We start from the raw sequence: 25325 nt of genomic DNA, 5'->3' as shown, positions 1-25325 counted from the left end.
GTGACTTCCAAAGAAAATTGCTTGTGAAAGCCTCTCTCTTATAGTCACCACGATACAGTGTTTACTGTTTAGAATACATTTTTGTAGACATGATCTCATTTGAACTATCAGAATACTGTGATGTAGGTAGATGATAGGTATTGTTTTCTAAATAGCATATAATGAAATGAAACTTCAGAGAGTTCATACCACGCCTTTGTGCAGGAGGTGGCACTCAAATCCCAGGTATTCTGCCTACAAATTCAATGTTCTTTCCACAAGAATTATGCTGTTTCTTCCAGATGAAGTGTTGTTTTCCATCTATGTAAACCCTATCTGTCTTTCACAAGGGCTAGCTCAAGTCCTTCTCCAAGAAGCCTTCTCTGACGCACTACATTAAACATCACTCTCTTCAGGCACTATTTTCTTCAGAATTTATCATCTAAATTTAGCACTTAATAATTATATTACCTTAAAGTCTAAAAGTGTTACACTTTTCTTCCTAATTCTAGTCAACAAATATTAATGATAAATATGCTTAGGCACTAGTCTAGTTCCTGAGGTCACAGACACAAAATTAAAAGCATTTCCTGCCCTGTGGGAGCTTATATTTTACTGGAGGACATACAAACTGATAAGTAAATGCAAGCTAATTTCAGAAGGGAGTAAACCCTAATAATAGGATAGTCAGGAAAGGTTTCTTAGAAAAAAGTAGCTGAGTTAAGCCTTGATCCAAGAGGTGGAGGTCAGGAGCAAATGCACGTCAGAATATGAGAATATCTCACACTAAGTCATGGACATATTTATTAATTAGTATCTCAATAAATATTTGGTGATTCGTATTATTTTGTATTATTTTCATAGAAAACAATACTGCCTCCATGCCATATGGGTTTTCAGAGACCTGTGTCAGTGGACCATAAACTCTAGTCTTGCTAAGCTAGAACATTTTACAAGTACAGACCTGTCAAGTCTGTATGTCTATGAAAGACCAACCTAACTACATTCAGAGATACTCTTGATTGTACCTACAAAGATAGTCTTCTGTAAGGCACAGAAGGGAAGTGGATTCATCAATGGAGCAAATACCTATACTGATAAAATCATAGACCTTTGAAGTGTCTATAAGTGTAAAATTTTATCATCAAAGGCTTTTCAATATTAATGCTTGAAGTAATTGTTGTAGTCAGATTCCAAAGTGTGGAAACCAGGCAATATGGACTATTTTCACGTGCTTGGAACTTCATTAATGCACAGACTCCCAGTACCTGTGTACTCAGGTTACTTGTGAACAGTAAATCTCTTGCCTATGTGTCTATACCCTAATATCGAAGGTCCAAATAATCCGAGTGGTTGTTGTGCAAATGAAAGAAGTTCAATCTGTGTTGATTTTATAAATATGCTGTGCCTCTTTTGGTATTTCCTTATTTAGGAAAGTTCCGTTCAAAGGCAAATTGCAGAGGGAAATAGGTGGGAATGATGCCACAAGTCCAGAATTTGGGAAGCCAAATTGGAAAATAATCTATTTTATATAGAGAATTGTGTGTGTGTGTGTGTGTGTGTGTGTGTGTGTTATAGCAACTATAGAATGGAATTGGAAGAATTATATGTTACAGAGTTCTATTTGGAAGAAAAGTGACATAAATTTAATTAAATTCACACATAAAATAGACCACAAGCATCACTTTGGTAACTAGAATTGTGTAGGATAATACAGCTTTTCACATGTGCATAGCACTGAACACTAGATGAAATGTGTCAACTGAGAAATCATGTATCTTTCCCTGGAGAGCTTATCACATAGCAGTCCTGCAATGATTCATCATTCAAGGTAATACTGTGGAGACATTAAAATAATCTTCAGTCCTATAAAATTTTTCATCACTTTTTCTTTGCTCCTGCTCAAACTTGCCAACAATGTTTCCTTCCTCTTCAATCACCATAGGAGAGGCTGCATGGTGTATAGAGACAGCAGCAGTTCTCAAATTTTTTTGGTCTCAGGACGCCTTTAAACTCTTAAAAATTATTTGGGACCCTGAAGAAGTTTTGTTTTGTGGACTATAGTTGTATATTTACCGTATTAAAATTTTAAACTTACATTTTTAAACATTTACTTTCAATTGATTTAAAATAACAGTAATAAATCTGTTACATGTATTTTAATGAAAAATAACTATATTTTCCAAAACAAAAAAGTTTAATGAGAAGAGCAGCATTGTTTTTACATATTTTCTACAAATCTGTTTAATATCTGACTTAACAGAAGACAGCTGCATTCTCATATAAGCTCTTTTATTCAGTCTGTTGCATTATGTTATTTTGGTTGAAGTATATGAAGAAAATCTGGCTTCATAAACATATATAGTTGGAAAAAGGAGAATTATAATTGGAAAATAATATCTCAGTATTATTGTGATTTTTTTTTTTACTTTGCAGACCACTTTAAAGGGTCATGGGGACCCCAGGGGGGTCCTTGGTCCACATTTTGATTACTACTGGTAGAGTAGAAAAAGTACTAGACCAGGAGTCAGAAGATACTTGTGCATGAAGCCTGCCTCCCACACTAATTAGCAGTGTGAACATGCATGAACAACTTAATCTTTCTCATCTGTAAAATAAGAATAATACTTATAGCATTGCCTTACAAGGTTTCTCATTTGTAAAATGGGAATAATAATCCTTGTAGCACTACCTTTCAGGGTTGTTTAGAGGATCAAATGAGATTATGTAAACCTGAAAGTGTGATATAAATATAAGAGGAGGGAGGGAACAAGCATTTCTTAAATGTCTACTATGTGCTAGGCACTGTGCTGATGAGCACTTTAGAACTATTATCTCATTTATATAAGTGAAAATATGTAAAAAAAATAGATTATGTATAATCACATATAAATTTATACTATTTTGTCTATTCAAGCTTATTCAAGCCCATTCTTTCTTTTTAAAATGTTTTATTAATATTTTCTGCTTCTTGTGTCACCATATTATCCCATATGTCCCTTCTTCTACCCCTCCCAGTGAGCCATCCCTTATGACAAATAGTATTTTTTTTAAAGAAGAAAAAAGTCTGATTGATACATTGAAAAGTTGAAAAACATGTGCAATGTGTAATACCTGTAGATCTTCTACCTCCATGAAAGGGTAGATTGAAGGTATCTTCTCATATCTCTTTACTTGAGTCCTGTTTGATATTTATAGTTTTATTGCATTCACTTTTTGATTTTTTTTTGGTGTGTAGTTGTTCTTCCATTTACATTGGTGTAGATACTGTATATGTTGTTTTCTTGGCTCTACTTATATCACTCTGCTTTAGTTCTTATAGATCTTTCCTTGCTTCTCTATATTTGTCACATATATAATTTCTTACAGCACAATAATATTCCATTACATTCATATACCACAATTTGTTTAGCTCTTCCTCAATTGATGAACATCTACTTTGTTTCAAATTCTTAGCTATCATAAAAAGTGCAGCTATAAATATTTTGATGTATCTGTGGACTTTTTCCTTATTGATGCCTTTCTTGGAGCATAGTCAGTCTCTGGTTCAAAGAATATGAATATTTTAGTCACATTATTCGCATAATACCATATTGCTTTCTAAAGTAGTTGTACCATTTCACAGCTCCACTAATGATGTAGTATGTACCTGTTTTTCTACAACCCCCTCCAACATTGACTGTTGCCTTTTTGGGGCAATTTTTACCAATTTGTAGAGTGTGAGGTGAAACCTCATGGTTTATTTGATTTTCATTTCTTTTATTACTAGTGATATGGAACATTTTTCATGTGCTTGTGAATGCTTAGCAATTTTTTTGAGAACTACCTATTTCATATCTTTTATATCTTACAAAGTTCATATCATTTGTTTATTAAGAAGTGACTATTAGTCTTTATACATGCATATATGTATACATATGCATGTATATATAATGTAATGTACATATATATATACATACATACATACACACATGTTGTTCGGTCTTTTTTCAGTCATGTCTGGCTCTTTGTGACCCCATTTGGGGTTTTCTTGTCAAAGAAACTGGAGTTGTTTGCCATTTCCTTCTCCAGCTCATTTTATAGATGAGGAACTGAGGCAAACAGAGTTAAGTGATTTGCCTGGGGTCACACAGCTATTAAGTGGCTGAGGCCAAATCTGTACCCAGAAAGATGAGTTTTCCTGACTCCAGGCCCAGCACTCTATCCTCTGCACCACCTAGCTGCCCATATATACATGCATGTGAACATACATGTATATACACATTTGTACATATGAATAAGTTGTTATAAACAGTGCATATTATATATATATACATATATGTGTATATATGTACATATGTACATGTATATACATATGTATACATGCATATATATGTTGTTTATATATCTTGGGTATTAAAGCCTTATCAGAGAAATTTGGTACAAAGATTTTTTTTTTCCCATTTGACATTTCTCTTCTTATCCGAGATATGTTAAAGTCTGTGCAGAAGATTTTCAGTTTCAAGTAATCAAAGATTATTTATTTTATTTTTTGTTTAACCACTGTCTCTTCTTTGTTTAAAAATACATCTCCTACCCATAGCTGTGAGAGGTATATGATCTGTTTCTCTTCTAATTTTTTTAATATTATAATCTTTAATGGTAAGAGTGCATGTCCGTTTAGAATGTATTGTGGAGTGTGGTGTAAGATGTTGGTCTAAGCCTGATTTCTGCCAGTCTGCTTGCCAGGCTTTCTAGCCATTTTTATCAAATAGGGAGTTTTTCCCTAGACAATTTATGTTTTTCACTTTATCAAACACTGGGCTGTTGAATTCTGTTGTTTCTTAATTAATACCAGATATCTGTTGGCTTACAACATAGTTTGAGATCTGAAAATGCTATCCCCTTTTCATCCTTCTTTTCATTGTCTCCCTTGATATTCTAGATCTTCTGTTTTTTTCAAATGAAATTTGTTAATATTTTATCAAGTTCTGTAAAGTACAAGCTCATTCTCTTTTACTGCTATCACAACTCTTGAGACACCGAATAGATATTACTTTTTCATTTCTGAATTGAAACCCATATTAGAACTCATTAGGTCCAATTCTTACATTTTATAAATAAAGAAATTGAAAGGTACCAGGAGGTTTGTAGTTAGAAGACCTATGATGAGTGACTTAAAATGCAGAATGAGATGTATATTTTTGGACATGGCCAACGTGGGCATTTATTTTGAGTGACTATGCCTTTTTGTTATGATGTTTTTTGTTTTTTAATTTTTCAATGGGGGAAATGAGTGGGAGGAAAAAAAAAGAGATGCTTATAAAAGAATAGACAAAAAAAAAAACTACCTGACCTGAAACAAGTCATCTCACTTCTTTGGGGCTTAGTTACATTATCCGTACAATGAGGGGGCGAAACTAACTTCTTCAGATCTAAATTTATGATTCTATGATATATATATTAAATATCCAGATTTTCCCCCAAGTCTTTCTCACAGAATTTGAGAGGTTGAATTGACCTAAGCAGTTGTCTTATCTAACTCATACAAAAAAAAAGAATATCCTATAATATACCTTTCAAATGATTATGCAACCTCTGCTGAAGGAGTGAGAGGGAACCTACCACCTTTAGAGACAAGCCATTAGTTTTGGATATCTATAATTGTTTTCAGATTTTTTTTTTCTGAAATCAAGCCTGAATTTGCATCTTTGCAACTTCCATCCTTTGCTCCTGGTAAGGCCCTATGTGGTCAAACAAAAAATGGCTAATGTATCCTCTGTGTGAAAGCCCTTTAGATACTTGAAGAGAGCAATTACGTTCTTCCCCTGCACTCCCCCCCGTCATCTTTTTTTTTTTCCCCAGGACAAACATGCCAAGACCCTTCAACCAATAGACACATAATTTAAGGCTCTTTCCCATCCTAATCACTTTTCTCTGCCCTCTCCAGTTTGTCAGTTTTTTTAAAACAAATTTTATATCTTTTGTTTTCAATCTCCTAAATTTCTCCCAGTATCCCTCTCCTCCCATCCTAGAGAGTCAATATCTGTTTTAAACTGTGTTGACCAGAATTGAATACAGTTCTTTAGATGAGGTCTAACAAGAGCATAGTACAGTGGGACATTCACCTCTCTATTCCTTAAAGGTATGAACTTCTTAATATCTCCTAAGATCACATTAAATTTTGGCTGCCACATTATATTGCTGACTTCTTTGAATTTGCAGTCCACTGGAATTCACCACCCCCACCCCCACCCCAGATCTTTTCTGGAACAATTGCTGTCTAACAAAATGATATTATACTTGTATTTTTTTTTATATTTTTGTAATTTTTTGTACCCAAGCACAACAGTACATTCGTCTGTATTGAATTTCATCCTACTAGCTTGTGCTCAAATGTTCCCCACCCCTATAATCTAGCCTGTTGAAGTCTTTCTGAAGCCTGGCTTTCTCATTCAGTTGGTTATTTCTCCCAGCATTTTATCATCTGCAAATTTGAGAAGCATACCATATATGTCTTATCTGAGTCATTGACAAAAATGTTAAACAGCACAGTTCTGAACACAGGTTCCTGAGACACTCCTCTGAAGACCTCCTACCACAGTCCCATTGAATCAACAACAACCATTTTTGAGTTTAGCTGTCTAATCAGTTGTTATTAACTAACACACCTCTCTTCATCTTCTCTACTAAAGTAGTATGAGATACTTTGTCAGAAACTTTGCTAAAGTCTGGGCAAGCTATATTTATAGCATTCCCCTCATCCACTAATTTAGTAATCCTGTACAAAAAGGAAGTGAAGTTTATTTGGGATGACCTCTTCTTAATAAAGCCATACTAACATTTTACAGACATCACTTCCCTTTCTAAAATGTTCAGCAACCATCTCTTTAATGATCTCTCCTAGAATTTCTCCCCATCTAGTTCACTGGCCTCTAGTTTTTCTTTTTTCAAAAATTATGACAATATTTTACGTTCTCCAATCTTGTGTTACCTTTTCTTTTTCATTCAGCAATCACATTTGATAGGATTTTCAACACCAATAGTATTTATTGTTCATCCAAGCTAAGTGACTTGAATGCATTGAAGGCAATTAGGTGCTGTCTATCTTCATGCTTTGCTTGGGTATTGACTATTTGTTAGTCTTGTGTGTCATATAGAAAATAGGGATTTAGATCTATTTCCTAACTCCAAATTCACATGGAAAAAGGAAAATTAAAATTTTTTATTAAATTTCATTTATTAAATCATTTTCCTATTTCTTCTAATGGCCATTGTCCAATTTCTTTTTTATATAGTTAGCATGGCTGCATGGCTGTTGCAGCAATACATACATAGAAAACCCTGAGTCAAAAAATTTCTCTTATATTCTCTTTTTAACTTTTAACTTAAAAGCTCATGCCTAGTGGCAGATGCCTGGCTCAGATGCCCATACAGCTTGGAATCCAGCAGAGAGAGTTGGCTTACATTAAAGGGCAAGAACCATTTTGGGTGACAGAAAATAAAACTTTAACCTATAAGTCAATTGAAGGCTTTGATGTATGTCATCTTGGCCATCAGCCCCTCCAACTGGGTGATGTGGCGATATGTCTATCTGCAAAATTACTATAGAACACTATTTAAAGCATAAAGCTTTTTTACAGTTTATTTCCTTCTAACACCTTCCTTGGGTAGATTCATTCCAGGGGAAACAATGTGACACATAGAAAAAATAGTGGAATGTAGTTTTGTTACCAAATACAATTCTGAGTGACAATCTCTAAGCTAAAATGAAATCTAGAGGTAAGAAAAACTACCTTGCTGCTATATATTTTCAATTTTTGAGACTTTATGCCCAGTTATGCTAGTTTGTTACTATTTTTTTATGTCAGTTGTGAAAATGGCATTGGTCAATAGCTTTACCATTCTATTTCCTTGAACAAAAAAAGTACTTATTTTTGTGTTTTGATGTTTTAGACATTAAATGCTTTTTTTTGAGCCTATGGCTATTGAGATTTATGAAAGCATTATAGCATAGAAACCTGTATATGTCACAATGTCTTGCTGTTAGGGTCACACATTTTTATCTTCCAAAAATTTTAGCATAATAAAAACTGAAATTTTAATATTCAAGCCTGATTCCCACTGCCATCTCCTATCTCTCTTCATGATTCTGATGGCATCCCAAGCCTACATTCATAAGGATTTTAAAGAATTAGAGAGGTTACCTGGACTGGAGAAAAGCAAACAATATCCCAGTTTTCAAAAAAGTAAATAGAGTGAACTCTTCAGAATATAGGGTAGTAAGATTGACTTTTTCTAGCAAAATTTGGAAAGCATTGTTAAAGGAGTGGTTGGTCAACTAGAAAAGGGATCACAAAGAGCCAATATGGCTTCATCAAGAACAAATCATGCCAGATTACTCTTATTTCCTTTTTTGACAAAATTACTTGACTAATTGAGGAGGATGATATAAATGTAGCTTGCTTATCTTTTATCCAAACATTTGGCAAGTCTCTCATGCTATTCTTGTAAACAAGATACAATGATGTGGGCTAAATGAAGTACAAATTAAATGGCTTGCTAACTGATTGAATGGAAACTGACTGGGTAGAAAGAACAATCATTAATGGTTATGTCAACATTAATTGATTAGTAAGCAATTATTAAGTGTCTATTCTGTGCTAGGCACTATGTTAAGTGTGGAGGATACAAAGAAAGGCAAAAGACAGTTACTGTCTTAAAGAAGCTCACAATCTAACTTGTAAAGAAGTCTCTCATGGACTGCCCCAGGGACCTGTACTTGGTCCTGTGTTGTTTAATATTTTTATTAATGACTTGGATAAAGGCACGAATGGCATATTTATCTACTTTGCAGATGACACAAAGTAGGGAACGATAATTAACACTCTCACAGGGAAATGAATTAAAAAGATCTTGATTGTAGAAGGTTGGGCCAAATCTAAGAAGGTGAAGTTTAATGGTAACGAAGGAGAAATCTTATACTTGGGTTCCAAAAATCAAATTCAGAAGTACAAAAAGGGGAAGGCACACCTGGATAGCATGTTATTGAAATTAAATCTGAGAGTTTTAACTAACTGTAGACTCTATAGGAATCATCATTTTGTGGAAAAAATGCGGAACCCAGAGGACCTGGGTTTAAATTCTGGCTCTGCTATTTGCTATCTATATCCTTGGGCAGGCTATTTAATCACTTAGTGTTCTGTAAAAGGAGAGTGTTGGACTAGGTGACCCTTAAGGTTCCTTCAAGCTCTAAATCATCTGTGATGCTACAATCATAAGATTTGGGCAGCCAAGAAAGAAAATGTAAACTTGAGCTATATTAAGAGAAGAGTAGCGTCTAAGACAAGGTACATGATAGTCAGGTTTTTTTTTAAATAATGTTTTATTTTTTCCCAATTACATGTCAAAAACAATTTTTAACATTTTTTAAAGTTTTGAGTTGTAAATTCTATCCCTCCCATGCCCCCTCCTTGATATGGTAAGCAATCTGATATAGGTTATACATGTGCAGTTAAGTAAAACATTTCCATATTAGTCAGTTTGTGCAAGAAGGCTCAAATAACAACAACAAAAAAGAATGAAAGAAAGTGAAAAATAGTATGTTTCAGTCTATATTCAAATAATATCAATTCTTTCTCTGGAGGTAGATAATATGTTCCATCATTGATTATCTGGAGAGTGTGAATAGAAAGACAACCAGGATGATTGTAGGCACTACTGTTGTTTAGCCTGGAGAAGAGATTTAGTAGGAAAGGTTGTTATGTGGAAGAAGTATTGGGCTTTTTTGGCTTCTCTCCCAAGGGTAGGACTAATAGCAGTGGGTGAAAGTTGCAGGGGCATTTATAGGCCTGATTTAAGGACAAAGCTTCCTAACTGAGGGCTATCCAAAAGTGGAATGGGCTACATTGAGAACTAGTCAGTTACCTCCACTAAAGAGAACATATTACCTCTTAAAGTCTGGAAGTCTTTAAGTAAAAACTGGGCATGATGTAGAATGGTTTCCTTGCTCAGATATAAGGTGAATTAGTCCCTAGGTTTCCTTCAAAATGTGAGATTTTGTCATTCTTTGAGAAGTTTGAGGTTCAGATATGAATTTTCTCAATTTACTGCCCCCATTTTTCAAAACTTGTCAGCATCATTACTTATTTTCTGCCCCCTCCTACTGTATCTCCTCGACAGTCACAGAAGAAGCAACATGATTCGTCACAGCTAAATCCTCTCTGTGTGCTTATGGTCCTATCTCCTACCTCCTTCAGGACTTTGCTCCAGTTGTCATGCATCTCTTTCATGCATCTTCAATCTCTCCATCTCCCTGTTGCTTTCCCATGGCCCTTCAAATGTGTTCATATTTCCACAATCCTAAATAAGTAAATTTCCTGTGATGCTTTTATGCTATCCATTTACCATCTAATCTCTCTCCTCTGTCTCAAACTTCCTGAGAAATTTGCTACACTCAGTGCCTCTACTTCTTTATTTCTTTGTCTTGAAATTTAGCTTCTGCTTATCACTTTACGTTGTTGTTCACTCATTTCTGTCGTGTCCAACTCTTCATGACCCCATTTGGGGTTTTCTTGGCCAAGATACTGGAGTGGTTTGCCATTTCCTTCTCCAGTTCATTTTACAGATAAGGAAACTGAGGCAAACAGAGTTAAGGGATTTGCCCACGGTCATGCAGCTAGTATTTGAGACTGGCTTTAAACTCATGTCTTCCTGACTCCAAGCCCAACGTTCTATTTACTGCACCACCTAGAAATACTCACCAAAGACCTCCTCAACACTGAATTGCTTCTAGGAGATAATATAAACTCCAAGTCCACTGGACATTTAAAGCTCTTTACAGTCTGGCATTACCCTACCTTTCTAGATGTATTTCACATCACTCTCGTTCCTGACCTCTACATTCTAACCACACTGACCTACTTGAGACTGTGCCTTAGCACAGACTATCCCTTATGCCGGGAATGTCCTTCCTCTTCCTCTTTCTCTTAGAATCTCAGTCTACATTTTCAGAGTGTGTTGTATCCCCCCCCATCCCACCCCTCTATCACACAAGCTCTGAAAAAGCGGAGACTATTTTTCAAATACACCTTTGAATCTTCAATATTTACGTAACTCAATTGTCTTGCTAACAATAGTTGCTTGATTAACTGTGGTGATGGTGATTCAATTATAGCAGTTGAAACATTTGACTATTCTATCCAACTGGATTCTTTCTCCTTCCTTGCCTTCAGGGAAACTCTACTTTCTTGGTTTACCTCCTATCTATATATCCATTCTTTTCTTTGCTTCTTTACTACCTCCACTTGTCAACCCCTTAAGTTGGGACTTCCCCATTCTGTCTTTGACTCTTTTCTACCTTGATTCTCTCTCAACAATCTCATTCATTCCCACAGTCATATCTATGCAGGCAGCTCCAAAATATTAACATCCAGCTTTCACTTCTCTTCTGAGGTACAAATCTACCTGTCCAACTACTTACAGTATACATCTAAGTTGGGTGCTCCATCAGCATTGTTCGGACATTATCTTTTCCCCAAACCTGTTCCTCCTTATTTCTGTAGCATTCAGGAATGGGTACCCTCTAATATTTCACTGTGTTAGTAGTGGTCTTTCTAGTCTTCCATATTCTAAACTGAGGAGTTATCTTAAGACTCTTCTATCTTCCTCACATCTATCCAGTCATTTATCAACCCCTCTTGGTATTATATTCACAATGTCTTTTGCATCCATTCTAGTCCACCATAAATCTAGCACCAGTCAACTTTTCCTATCTTACTTCATGATATTCCTTTCCATAATTGCATGTTCTAGCCAGACACTTTGGCACACACCCTGTAATTTTCCATCTTCATGCATCTGTTTATACTGTCTTTCTATACTTTCCATACTTGGAGTATTTTCCCTACCTTTCTTCATCTGTTGGATTTCTACCAAGAATTTAAAGCTCAATTTGAATATTACCTTTTATGTATAATATTCCTTGATCCCTCTACAGGTAACAACCTTTTCCTTCCGCTCTAATACTGTTCTCATGCATTACTATATTGCGTAATTATCACTATTTCTTTCTACTAGAATGTAGGCTTCATAAAGGCAGGGATCAATCATATTTTAATCTAAATGTATGTTCCCCAGAATCTGTCATGAAGCTTCCCCATGTAGTAGATGTTTAATAAATACATCTTAAATTAAAATAAGCCTAATGGTGAATTTCTTAAGAAATGTTTGAATTATGGCCATTTGTATTTCTTAAATTATAGAAATGAGAGCAAGTTACATACTTTTTATTTTTCATCCATTTTGGGAAGGAAGATAATTAAAAAATGAACTCATATTTGGCCTATGAATAGCCTGGTGTCAAAATAAGTGTCATTTCTTTCTTAATGCAGGGAAATTTTGAAAAATAATGTCAAACATTTTTTTCCGGTAAATTCAGTGTGTCCTATTTTTCCATGTGTGCAGGAATCCTAAATAAGAGGAAGATTCATTCTTTTATTTAGAGTTTTCAAATATTTTTAAAAAGTCATGAAGTGCTATTGCCAGTTTTATCATTAAGATAAACATTATAATGTTGAACCCACTTTGGCCTTCTAACATTTATGTAGTGTTGCTAATTGGCTTAACCTTCCTATCACCTGACTTGACCCTGTTTAAATTTCCAGTATAATATTTGCTCTGTGCTGCTGCCATATCAGCACTGTGATCTTGGCAGCAAATGGAGAATTTCTAATGTCATCCGTTGCTGGCAGGGAAATCTAACTTGCATTTTATTCTTTTTAGGCTGTCTAGAAAATAAAACACATCAATTTGGAATTTCCAGGCAATTTTACCACCTTAACCTTAGGCTTCTCTCATCTGGCTTCAGTCCTTAGCATTCTACTCCACCTGTTAATAACCAAATACAGTAAAATATAGTATTCTGCCTTCATTCTCTTCGACTTCTCTGCAATATCAGACACTGCTGACCATTTCCTCTGTCTGGAAATTCTCCTTTGGCTTCTTGACATTACACACCCCTGGCTCCTCTCCTGCTTCAATAACTGATCTTTTCTATCTCCTTTGCCAATTCCTCTTTCTACTTCTACCCCACAGCCAGTGGTCTCTTCCAAAGTTCCGTCCTTAGCTTTCTGCCTTCCTTTCTTTCTCTTCCTTCCTTTTCCTATCAGTCAATCAATCAGCATGTATTTCTTAAATGGCCACTATATGCCAGCTACCAGGCTAGGCGCTGGGAACATAAAGGAAAAAAAAGTCTCTGCCCTCAAGGAGCTTACATTCTACTATGGGACACAACATGCATATGTGTCTATCTGTGTATATGCAGGTATGCATATATGTATGCATGTATGTATACACATAAAATATATATTAAAATATATATGTTGTTGGAGAGGGGTGTACTACTACTAAAGGAGTGATCAAAGCTCTGATGTAAAATGTAGTGCTAGGGATTCTAAGAAGCGTGGATGAGGAGGTAGTGCATTCTGGATATGGGGGACTGCCAATGAGAATACAGGGAGATGGGAGATGGAGGATCCTATGTGAAGAACAGCAAGAATGCCATTTTGGTTAAACTGGATGGAGTATGGGAAGTTGAATAATGTGAAATATAGCTGGAAAGGTAGATTGGAGCCAGGTTGTGAAGGACTTTCAGTGCCAACAAAGGAGTTAATGTTTGATCCCAGAGTTAATATATGGTACCATTCTTGAGTAGTAAGGGAGTGACATGGGCAGAAAACCATTTCCTTCCTTCTCTTCATTCCATTTTCAGGTACATTTTCCATGCTATTCTCTAACTTATTTAAAAGCAGAATGAGAACTAAAAATGGACTTGATCTTAGATTATTTGCATTCCTATCTGTTTTTAACCTTAAATTTTTTTTTTTTTTTAGTGTGCTAGTTTAGGTTTTTGTATCTTCAGTAATGGAAATAATTTTCTTTCTTTGGAAACACTAGTTATAAGGGTTGTTGAGACTGGTAAGGAGTTGTTAAGAATTGTAAGTATTGGGATAGCTTAGAACATATTACTGAACACTGGCCCCACTCGTTCCCTCACTAAATGCTGGTGCCAGGTAGATTGGCTCAATTTAGCATGTCTACTATGCATAAAGCACTTTGGTACCTAGGAAGATAAAAAATGTAAATACAATTCTGCTCTTGCCTCAGAAGAGCTTATAATCTAGTAGACATTTCCTTTTCAAAATATCTCCATGTATGGAGAAACATGAATAATTGCTTTAAATGTCTTACTATAAAGAACTCTGAAGAAACACTCTGGGTTGTGGTTAATTTAACTAGAATTTAACTGAAATCAAGTCCAATTCTCGTCCTTTTCTATTAACTTCATGTTAGTTCTTGACTTCTAAAAATATGTAAATACTTTAAAGCTTATCTAAGATAGCTTCTCTATGTAATTTGAAAATCTAAGATATGTTGGTATTTAGATTTTTAGCAAAATGATCTACTTTCTTATTTTCTTAACATCACGTATTTTATGATTTTAGATGACTGAATTTGAACTACTTTTTAGATTTATAATTGTATTTGGGGGCATTACATTTAGGTCTAACTTTCTCAGACTAATTCAATGTTTATTTGACATTACATTTAAAATTAATATTTTGAAATTTATCAACAGGTATACAACATGTTTCAACACCACAGCCTTGGAATCAAAGTTAATATTCAAGTCACCAAGCTTGTACTTCTTCGAAACCGCCCTGTAAGTTCTCTCAGACACTTTGGATATTACAGAATACTTCTAATTTTTGAAAAATAACCTGTATGTGTGGTGTCAAGTATTTAAGAGGGTCCCTTCAGGAAAACCCTGCACTGATGCCTCATTTTGGCTTGGAGATGACCCTTGGTTCTCAAAAGGTACTCATAAAGTTTAGGTCCTGCAGGTCCTACCAAAGTAGACTGGCAGTAGCCTATTTTTGTTGCTCCAGGCCTAGCTAACGTAGCTGAGTAGCATAAACAGAAGATTGGTTACTAGGTGATGACCTTTTTGACCATGGTGACTCATGAAACCACAAAAAAATATAAAATGGATTTCATTTCTGTGTAGTTTGCCTATGACCACCTAGACCTTGAGTTAGGAAGTTTGTGAGTTCATATCCTGCTTCAGAGCTTTGTGACCCTAGGCAATTTATTTAATCTCTTCAAGCCATTCCAGTTTCTTCATCTGTAAATGAAGGGCTGGTCTCAATAACCTATAAGGTCCATTCTAGCTTTAAATCTATGATCCTATGATTCTGTGATGTTGGAAGCATTGAAAAATGTGGATTATAAGAGTAAATAATAATATGGTAGATAAAATAATCATTTATTAGATTATCTACAAATACTAATAGTGAACATTTATATAGTACTTATTATGTGCCAGGTACTGTGTTAAGTGTTTTATAATTATTATCTCATTTGATCTTCCCAACATCCCTAAGAGGCAGGTGCAATTATTATCCCCATTTTACAGATAAGGAAACTGAGGCAGACAGAAGTTAAGTGACATGCCCAGGGTCATGCAGCTAGTAGTGTCTGAGGGCAGACTTGAATTTGGGTCTTTCTGACTCCTGGCCTAATACCCTATCCACTGCATCATCCAGCTTCCCCTACCAACCTTACATGTCATCAGATGAAGTGATATTTAATATGACAGTAGTATACAGGTTGGTTATGGGTCGAGGAGAAAATGCGAGACCAGTTAGGAAATTTTTGCAGTGGTCTAGGCCTATTTTTTTTTTTTTTTGGTAAACTAGGACATACCACTAAACATCAAAAACAACATGATATTCAGTCTATCCTATCATTCTATCTACTAATTCAACTGTAGAATTTTACAAGTTAAGAGGTTCTGACACTTTAGTATTTTAAAATGAGACATCAGTCAAGTATGGCTTTGATTAAGTAGCCTTTGAAGTTTCTTCTAATATTAAGATCCTATGATATGATCACTCATCCGACATGTTGTAGACACGATTCTGGGTCAAGTACATTTGATGTACTTATTTAGATGGCCTCTGAAACACCTTCCAACTCTAAAAGTCTGTAATCTTTGTTTAAAAACTAATGGTTTTATTTTGCTACGTGTATGAATTTAGGCAAGTCACTTGACCTCTATGGACTTGAACTTTCTCATCTGTAAAATGAGCTAGTTTAACAAGATGACATCTGAGGTTCCTTTTAGCTCTAAATTCTTTGATCCCATGACTTCCAACTGGAGGAAGTAGGTAAATGAATAAATATTGAAATTCTCAAATGGGAGAAGAGCTCACAGGTTCTTCTCAAAGAATCACATAAAGAAATTGACAGAGTTGGTTTCATCAATTTGCCCAAAGGCAACTAGAAACATAATTTTATGGGTAATTGGGCATCTTATCTGACAGTGCCCAGGATAAGCACAAGCAAACAGCTAATCATGGAGATACCCACAACTTATGTGCCAACATCTTGGTTTCAGAGGATGAAGAGTAGAAAAACATGATGATAGCCTCCAAATTGTCAACCTATATTTTGATATTTGGTGACTTCATTATACAGGTTGGCCCAGGGGAGATGTGTTGGAAAACTATGTTGGAAAATATGGTTTAGAATCTAGAAATGAAAAAGGTCAGTGGCATATGAGCCATTCAGAAGCTTTACATCATGAATACTGCTGTATTATACACTGTACACCAGGAATAATTTCTTCAAGAAAAGGGTCAAATGATAAACCAAAAGTAAGGTTTATTGTGTCAAGTGATGAGAAATAACTGATTTCCACTGGATACATTTCAGAGTCAGGTATTTATGCAGGTCATATCATTCAAAAGTTAAGAGAAAGTGTCAAAATCAACACAAAATTAAAATAAAAGATGAAATGAGAAGGCATTGACTATGAATACAACATATTCAATCTGAACTATTTAAACAAGGTGCTTACTCCAAAAAATTGGAAATGGGCAAAATGAAACATCGACTCTGAAGATGACATTGAATGTAGGCCTCCTCAGTGAGATACGTAGTAATTTAAAAAAAATTGATCTTGCCATCCATAAAAAACCAAAGTGGATGAAAAATGCATCCTGCTCAAATTATATCATTCAGATGGACTTTTTTGGTCAAGCTAGTGTATTAGTATATTAACCTTGAATAGATGCTGAAGATAGAAAATTAGGTGAGCCCAAAACTGAGTAAGAGGAGATTGACCTGGATCTCATTAGGAAAATTACACAGTGCTTTCATTGATTCTAAGCTGTGCAGTATAGCAAAAGTCCATCTTTTTAACAATGATAGTGTTCTCATGATTCTACACAGTTGTAAATTATGGAACAGCAATCTCAAGAATTTAAGGTAACCGAAGGAAAATGAAGTATATGTGGTGGGTTTTTGTACATTGATGTTTAATCACCAACAATAACTTTCACATAAAAAAGTGATGCTAAGTTCCTCACCTAATAGCATGTATGACTAGAAAAAGATGTAAGCTAGTCATATCACAAGTCAAGGATAACACATGGACAAACCATGTATTCCACTAGCATCCCCAAAATCATAAAGAACCAGTGGTAGGTCTTCATCATATTAGATAGATACTCTTTAGAAGATTTGTGGAAAATGATGGATGAGAATCACTCAGGATCAAGAGGTGTGTATGTACTGTTACCTGTGTCAGAGAGGGAGGTACTGACACCAATGAGATTGTGGCTTCATCTAAACAATAAAATGTTTAAGAGCATAGCAAGGCAGGTCCGTTTAATCCAACCCTCCTGGTCTCAAAGGGACAATTATATGTCCTGAAGAGAAACAAAGTGGAGGTATCCCTTATTCCTCTACCAGATTCTCCATTTGTCATTTAAAAAATTGATTTGATCTGAATATTATTAAAATCTTGCCTTTTCCCTTTCTTTCCTTCCTATGCCCAACTCTCAAGGTCCTCCCTGTAGTGTGTATCTCAGTGGCATGGTCAATTTTCCTTGGATTGAGAAAACACCTGGGTTCCACTTGATTTTAGGATTTAACCATTTTATGGGTATTAGAGTGAACAAATTAAGGTGGAATATGATATACTATTGATACAAAGAGGCAGGAACAGATATCATATAAATTGAATTGTGTTTGGCACCACATTGTTTTTTGGCTTGGGAAGGGAAAGCCATTCTTTAGCAATATAGTTTTCATTTACCATCTTAGAAATGTGGCTGTTAAACATTTCTTTGGGACATTCTTTAAAGTTCGTTCCATTTAGGTTTAACGTGGTGGGTCTTTATTTGTGGACAAGAGGTTAAGTAAAGACATTTCAAGATTAGCTACATTGTCATGACTTTTACAGTAATCTATAAGTTAAAGAACTCTGAGGGTGGAGCCTGAACCTATGATTTTTTTTGCCGGTGTGGGGGGGAAGGGGAGCATAAGGAATTCATAGATGAGGAAATTGCCTGTGCTAATTCAGGTTAGCACCTTCTCTGCAATTCGTAATCTTAAAGTTGCCTAGAACACTTCAGGATTAAATGATTTGCCCAGAGTTTTATAACCTGTATTTGTCACAGAAAGGAGTTGAGGCTGAGTCTTTCTGGCTCCCAATGACAGTTCTCTATCCACTACATCAGTGGTGTCAAACTCAAATAAAAACAGATCACTGTGATCAATATATTGACTCAGAAACCCACAAATTAGTATTATCTATGTAGTATTGTATTGCCATTTATTTTCTTAAACATTTCCCAATCACATTTTAATCTGGTTCTTGGCTGCACTCTGGAATGTGTTAGCTTGTGAATTTGACCCTTCACTACATTATGCTGTCTCCCTGAATTAATTGAATGAAGTCTGATTTGCCTAGATATTCTCTTATTCAATTATCCTCTCCCTTTCCCCCCACCCCCGCCTTTTTTTCTCAGACTAAGTTGTCTATAGGGCACCATGGAGAAAGATCCTTGGAGAGTTTCTGTCACTGGCAAAATGAGGAATACGGAGGAGCAAAGTATCTTGGTAATAACCAGGTTCCTGGTGGAAAGGATGACACGCCCCCAGTGGATGCTGCTGTTTTTGTTACTAGGTAATAGAGATTTTATTTAGTTGACACATTTTAACTGTGCACAGTTAAAAATATTTAATTTTATGTATTTAAGAGTTTTCATAGCTCTCAAACAAAATTTGTAGTTCAAAATGAGGCTTGGTAAGGATTTGGAGCAAATTTGAAGCTACCTGTCAGTTGATTTGGGAATAATAGCTGAAGTAAAGATGTACCAACACAAATTTACAATTTTACATATGATATTTACTGTAGGAGTTTTTGGCAATACAGATCTTGCAGAGACATGTCAGAACTATCTGGTTTAAAATATGTTAGGATATATAGCTTCTCTTGAAATGTTATGTAAATTTAAGCTATTATTATTTAAATAGATTATATCAGATCAACATTCCACCTACCATTTAGGTACCATTTAAACTTCCTATGTATATACTGTTAGAATGAAGAAACTGTTTGACTAAATGAGCTCATCATGTGTCTAGGTCACAAAATTGGACCATACCTTCCTTAATTTGAGATATTCTTCAGTTGTAGAAATTGGAAAGCAAAGACTGTCTTTTGAAAACTGGCTTAAGCAATATTGATGTAGTTTATGCATCCCCTTTGCTTCTTTATTTTAAAAAACCTATTGGAGAAAAGCTTCTTTTTAAAACCATTAGCAATAATTAGCTGTAATGTCTACTAGAGATTCACTTCAATGATGCTTGTTCAGTTTGCAAAGTATCCAAATATTTTTCTCCCTAATTGAATTTATCTACTTGACGAAACTAAGTCTAAATATTTAAAAATGATAGATAACAGTAAAAAACAAAACCCTCTGGATCTTCTGGAGTAACTTTTAGTTGGGGAATTTTTTTTTTCAAATCAGGCATATCTTTTTTTTTTCCTGATTTGACATCCACCACAGTGTTGTACACCAAATAGGCATATGATTGATGTTTCAAGAATTGTGTTGAATTTTTTAAGAAGACATTGAAGGAAGGGGAATATAAAGATAAGATATCATGAGCTAAAAATATACCCTTAGGTCTCAAGATTATAGAAGCAATAAGTCATATCTAGTTGTTTGGAATTGGGATACACACATATATACACATATATAAAATATAACACAATGTATAATATATAAGATATTAAATCAAAATATATCAATAAACATAAAATCAAAATATATTAAAATATAAAATATTTGAGTATGTGTATATAAATATATATCTGTATTGTGTACATATATTGAGATATATGTGAAGATATATAAATATATATGAAGTGTATATGTACATACATATTACATATGTATTTACATATGCATTATTATTGAAATAATTTAAATAGATAAATGCATATGTTTTTATTATACATTGTATGCATATATATGTGTGTGTTTATGTTTACATATACATACATATATACACACATACATAAGGAGGTAAATATATAATCCTGGCTTTGCAAACTGCAGGTTCAAAGACCCCTTAAAGGTCTTTCATAATGTCGTTCTTTCTAGCCTTACCTAACATTATTCACTTTCAATTGTTCTACTGCCAAATCAGGCTTCTCTTTGTGCTTGGAAACACAAGTAGTACCCTCCTGCCTCTCTGCCTTAATTCACACTGTTCTTTGTGGCTGGAAGGTCCTCATCTTTCTCCATATTCTAAAACCCAACTCTAATGCCACTTCCCCCTTCCACCCCAGGGAGGGAAGTTCTCCCTAAGTCCTCTATTCAGTGATGATCTTCCCCCTCCAATTTTACATAGTACTTCATTTTGTAAATTTCCCTTTTTTAATGGATTGTCATTCTTTTCAGGTTGCATTTGACTTTTGAAAACAAAAAGAAATTAAAAACCAACTGATAAAAAAGATGAGGGATCAAGTTGGGCATATAATTTTTGGTAAAAAATAGAGTGATTTGTAAGGTGACTTTTCTTGTGTTTCATATACTGACTGAATACACTTGCAAAAATCAGATTTCAAAAAATATGTCTCAGGAACAGTAATGTCTTTGGAAAAAGTATATGGACTCCCAAGATAATTACTTTGATAACACTTCTTTGGATTTTATATATTTTGATGTATTTGTTTTAAAGTAATCTCATTACCTTATAGTCCTATCTTACACTAGTTTCTTCTTAGTAACATTCTCTTTCTCTGTTGAGTTGACAAAATTATTGTGAACGGACTTGTTGGGAATATTCGGGAAGCACTGTCACCAGAACAAGAGCTAATAAAGCTCAGCCCTGTTCAAGAGTCATCATCAGACATGAAATCATCTTCAGGCATTTTTTTTAATATTTTCCTTAACACGTTGGTAATATTTTGTCTAAAAATGCTTCCTAATTGAAGTATATGGGACAAGGTCATTTTAGAACACTGTGGTGCTTTGTGTTGGTATTCATTAAAGAAGAGACTGAAGTGTACTTTATGGTAAACAGAGGGAATTCCACAGTCTGGAAAAGGCAGAGTTTCTTCAGTTGTAAGGGAAAGGGTGGATTGTTTCTACATCTTTGTGGTGACTGTGTTGGGAAAATTCTTAGTTTCTGTCTATTCTTTCCTGACTTTCTTTATGCATCGGTCTTCCTTCTTTGATTTCATTCATTCAGCAAACATTTATTAACTGCTTACTGTGTCCCAGGCAATAAGCATTAATTATATAAAGTAAGATCATTTTAAAAAATTAACCTTTTTTTGGAGAGAGTAAGGAGAAAAGGTTGGGGTAAAATCATATACATACAGCTCCACCTATGAGTCTTTGTCAAGCATCACGTTAAAGACAGCAATGTGGTATAGTGGAAAGAGCACTGGATCTGGAGTCAGAAATTTAAATCCAGCCTTAAATACTTACTAACTTAGGGATCTTATCAAATCATTTAACTTAAGTTTTCCCATATGTAAAATGAGGATAATAATAGGTAATATTTATACAGCACTTACTATGTGCCAGGCACTATGCTAAATGCTTCCCGGTTATTATCTCATTTGATCTACACAACGACCTTGGGAGGTAGGTGCTATTATTATCCCCATTTTACAGATGAGGAGACTGAGGCAAACAGAAGCTAAGTGTCTTGCCCAGGGTCACACAGATAGTGTCTGAGGCAGATTTGAATTCAGATCTTCCTGACTCTAAACGTGACAGTCTAAACAGTGTGCCACATAGCTTGCCGAGGTTGTTGTGGGGATATAATTAGATAATAGTAAAGTGTTTTGCAGACCTTACAATACTATATAAAGGCTAACTATGGCAGAATTGTAAACTTGGTAGGATTCAGTAACTTGAATATAACTGTTGGTGATCCCAAATGGGCAAAAAGATGATGTTTAGCTGTTGGAAAGCTGTAGCTGCTCAGGTAGTGATAATGATAGGCATGAAGAACACGTCATTTTATGAAAAAAAATGGGTATGAATATTTATGTTCTTTAAAAAGTGATTGCATTTTTCCAGAGTAATCTTATATTACCCAAATATCTAGTTGTATGCTCCACAAAGCAGACAGTGTTTAGAGTGAATGCTTGCCTTGAGGGTCGTGAATCCTATTACTAGCCAACTATACAATCCTGAGCTTGACTATATAATCCTGGATGCTCACCAGCCTTGACAGATGGACCAGCAATAGAGGATATGAAAATGACATCATATCCAGCCAAAACAGGCGAGCCAGAAAAAGCAGGAGCTGGGCTTGCACAAGTTACAGCTGTGGAGAAGACTAGAAACCGCCCCTGCAGGAACTAGGCTCTTTGGGAATGTTGCAGGCAGAGTCATGTGGAGGACTGCAACTATAAAGGAGAGTCAGGACCTTTTTCTATTCCTTTCTCCATCCTGCCCTCTGCTCTTTAGGTGATTCTTACCTCTGGCCAACAACCATTCCCTACAAACTAGGAAACAGGCATTTTCCCACCAACCCCTCCATTTCTAGTCAGTGCCATGACGATAAAGCAATAGAAATGCCAAGGGAAATTCTTGTAAGGATAATGAAAAAGAGGACAGTCTTGTTGAGTGACTCTCTATAGACATCCATTTGTTCCCTACTCATCTTCAGCTCCTAGTTTAACTCCAGATGCTGCTCAGTAAATCACACACACACACACACACACACACACACACACACACACACACATACATATATATTTATTTGTTTTTTTAATGCAGCATTATATTGTCTCAGTTGACATGATATTTGAAAGTACTTGGCAAATCTTAAAGTTATTATTATGATGATAATGATCATTGTCATCATCATAGCTTTGTGAGTAGTGGGTACCTAGCATAAATCTATTGGTGACCATGGCTAGTTCTATCAGGTTTCCAAAAATTGGTGAGAAGACACGGACTGCTTCAAGCAGCCCATGTGAATGAGTGCAGAATGGGAATTTTGGCTATTTGGTAAGTTTCCCAAAGTTTGTTTCATGTGAGAAATGAATAGAGGAATCCAAAGATGATTTTTAGAGGGTAAGTAACCTTATTGGAGGGCGGCTAGGTGATAACAGTGGGTAGAGTGCCAGGCCTGGAGTCTGGAAGTCTGGCCTTAGAAACTTACTAGCTGTGTGACCCTGGGCAAGTCACTTAACCTTGTTTGCCTCAGTTTCCTTATCTGTAAAATGAGCTAGAGAAGGCAATGACAAATAACTCCAGTATCTTTGCCAAGAAAATGCCAAATGGAGTCACAAAGAGTCAGACGTGACTGAAATAACTGAACAACAAACCTTACAGGAAGAAAATTTTCTGAGTACAAAAATAATTAATACCACCCTACTTTAATAGATTAGGATAAAGAATACAGTTCCTGACTATTATTTCTTTTGAGACTGTATTCAGCCAAAGCAGAAGAGGCCTCAGGCCAAACTAATAAAATAATTCTCATTTCTGATTTGATTACAACTACTTGCTTTCTTTGAGGAAAGAGATAATCCCATCTGCCTTGCTGAAGTATAATAATGTACTCCATAATGTACTGGAGTGTTGAATTACATGTTTCAGACCACCAGATTTCCTTTATCATGGAAGTGTAGAACATGAGAAGCAAAAATACTATACTGCTTTATTCATTAATCAGTCAGTCTCCTTGGGACGGATTTTCTCAAGGATGGCATCTTGCCACTTTCTAATAGTTTAGTTATCTGTTGTCAGGATGAAAGCAGCTTTTGGTACTGTAGCTGATGTAACATAATAAACCCTTAAATAAACTCTAGTCCTGGAATGAGTTTTTGCGCCAATTCTGTCCTGAGCAAATATCAAGTGATATTAATTTTTTTGTTTTTTGACATTTTAACTCTAAGAGTGTTTGAAAAGCAATGCTAGCCTGGAATGAAATGAAGTATTAGGAAATTATAGCTGTTTCGGTTCCTGTTTTCTTCTTATTAGTTCTCCTTCCTTCCCCTTCTTTCTTCCTTCCTGGCTCCAGGTCCCAGAACACAACCTCTTTCCTCTTCATCTACTCTCCTTTGCAGATGGTTGTCATTAAGATTTCTTCAATATTAAAGAATCCTGCTACTCCTCCTCCACTTCTAGTTACAGTGCCACCTACTTTCTGCTTCTTGGCTTTATGTTGGGTTTCAACAGTATTGGCAGCCTACAGTATTTAGTAATATTTTTTCGCCACTTGTCTTTGTTGCTTCTCCAAAACGGAAGTATTGTTACATAACAGCATGACCAGCTTTACAACTATATAGATAGAATATATCACCTATGTGGATGATGCTAAAGATGCTAAGAACATTCTTCAAAAAAAAAAACCCCAAAATTTCCTTCTCAGCATGCTGGCATGTGTTCTTTAATTGTTAGAGTTTCATTCCTTTGGCATCAGACTTTATACTTTGCCACTGGGAAAAGCAACTCAAGCTTTCATCCGTCTTTTAATAGACGTGTGTTAAGCAACTGACAACAGTATGTACCGGGCATTGTGTTAGATGACAGGATACAAAGATGAAATCAAGATGGTCCCTAGCCTCAAGGAGCTAACATTTTACTGGAGGATACTGTGTCCACCTATAAATAAATACAATACACTTACAAAATGAATACGAAAGACTTCGGGTTGGGGAGTACTCACAGCTGAGATAGCAAGTAGAGCATTCCCTTAATAAAAGGATTTGTTCTGTAAACCTTGGACTCAGTCAAAAGGCCACACCCAAGGACCTAGAAGGCCACATGTGGCCAGAGGCCACAGGTTCCCCAACCCTGAGTAGAGCCTCTTGAAGGAAGTAGCATTTGAGCTGAGCTTTGATGCCAGATCATTCTAAGGGTGCCAGACATTCAGAGAGGCGGGAGTTGAGGAGTGAGAGCATTCTAGGCATTAGGAGGTGTGTGTGTGTGTGTGTGTGTGTGTGTGTGTGTGTGTGTGTGTGTGTGTGTGTG

The 25325-nt window shown here is 35.5% G+C and overlaps 1 protein-coding gene across 1 annotated transcript in view; it reads left to right on the top strand.

The window, feature by feature from the left end:
• Positions 1 to 25325, top strand: part of ADAMTS17 (ADAM metallopeptidase with thrombospondin type 1 motif 17) — a 471203-nt gene that overhangs the window by 88637 nt on the left and 357241 nt on the right. The window contains exons 5-6 of the mRNA XM_027852040.1: positions 14597 to 14680; positions 18837 to 18994. Coding sequence (XP_027707841.1) covers positions 14597 to 14680; positions 18837 to 18994 — 242 coding nt within the window. The remainder of the gene's footprint in view (positions 1 to 14596; positions 14681 to 18836; positions 18995 to 25325) is intronic.

This window comes from Vombatus ursinus, unplaced genomic scaffold, assembly GCF_900497805.2.
Source record: "Vombatus ursinus unplaced genomic scaffold, bare-nosed wombat genome assembly UNPS02009205.1, whole genome shotgun sequence".
NCBI classification, from domain to species: Eukaryota; Metazoa; Chordata; class Mammalia; order Diprotodontia; family Vombatidae; genus Vombatus; species Vombatus ursinus.
The sequence above is the reverse complement of the archived record's forward strand: the minus strand, read 5'-3'. Positions and strand labels throughout refer to the sequence as shown.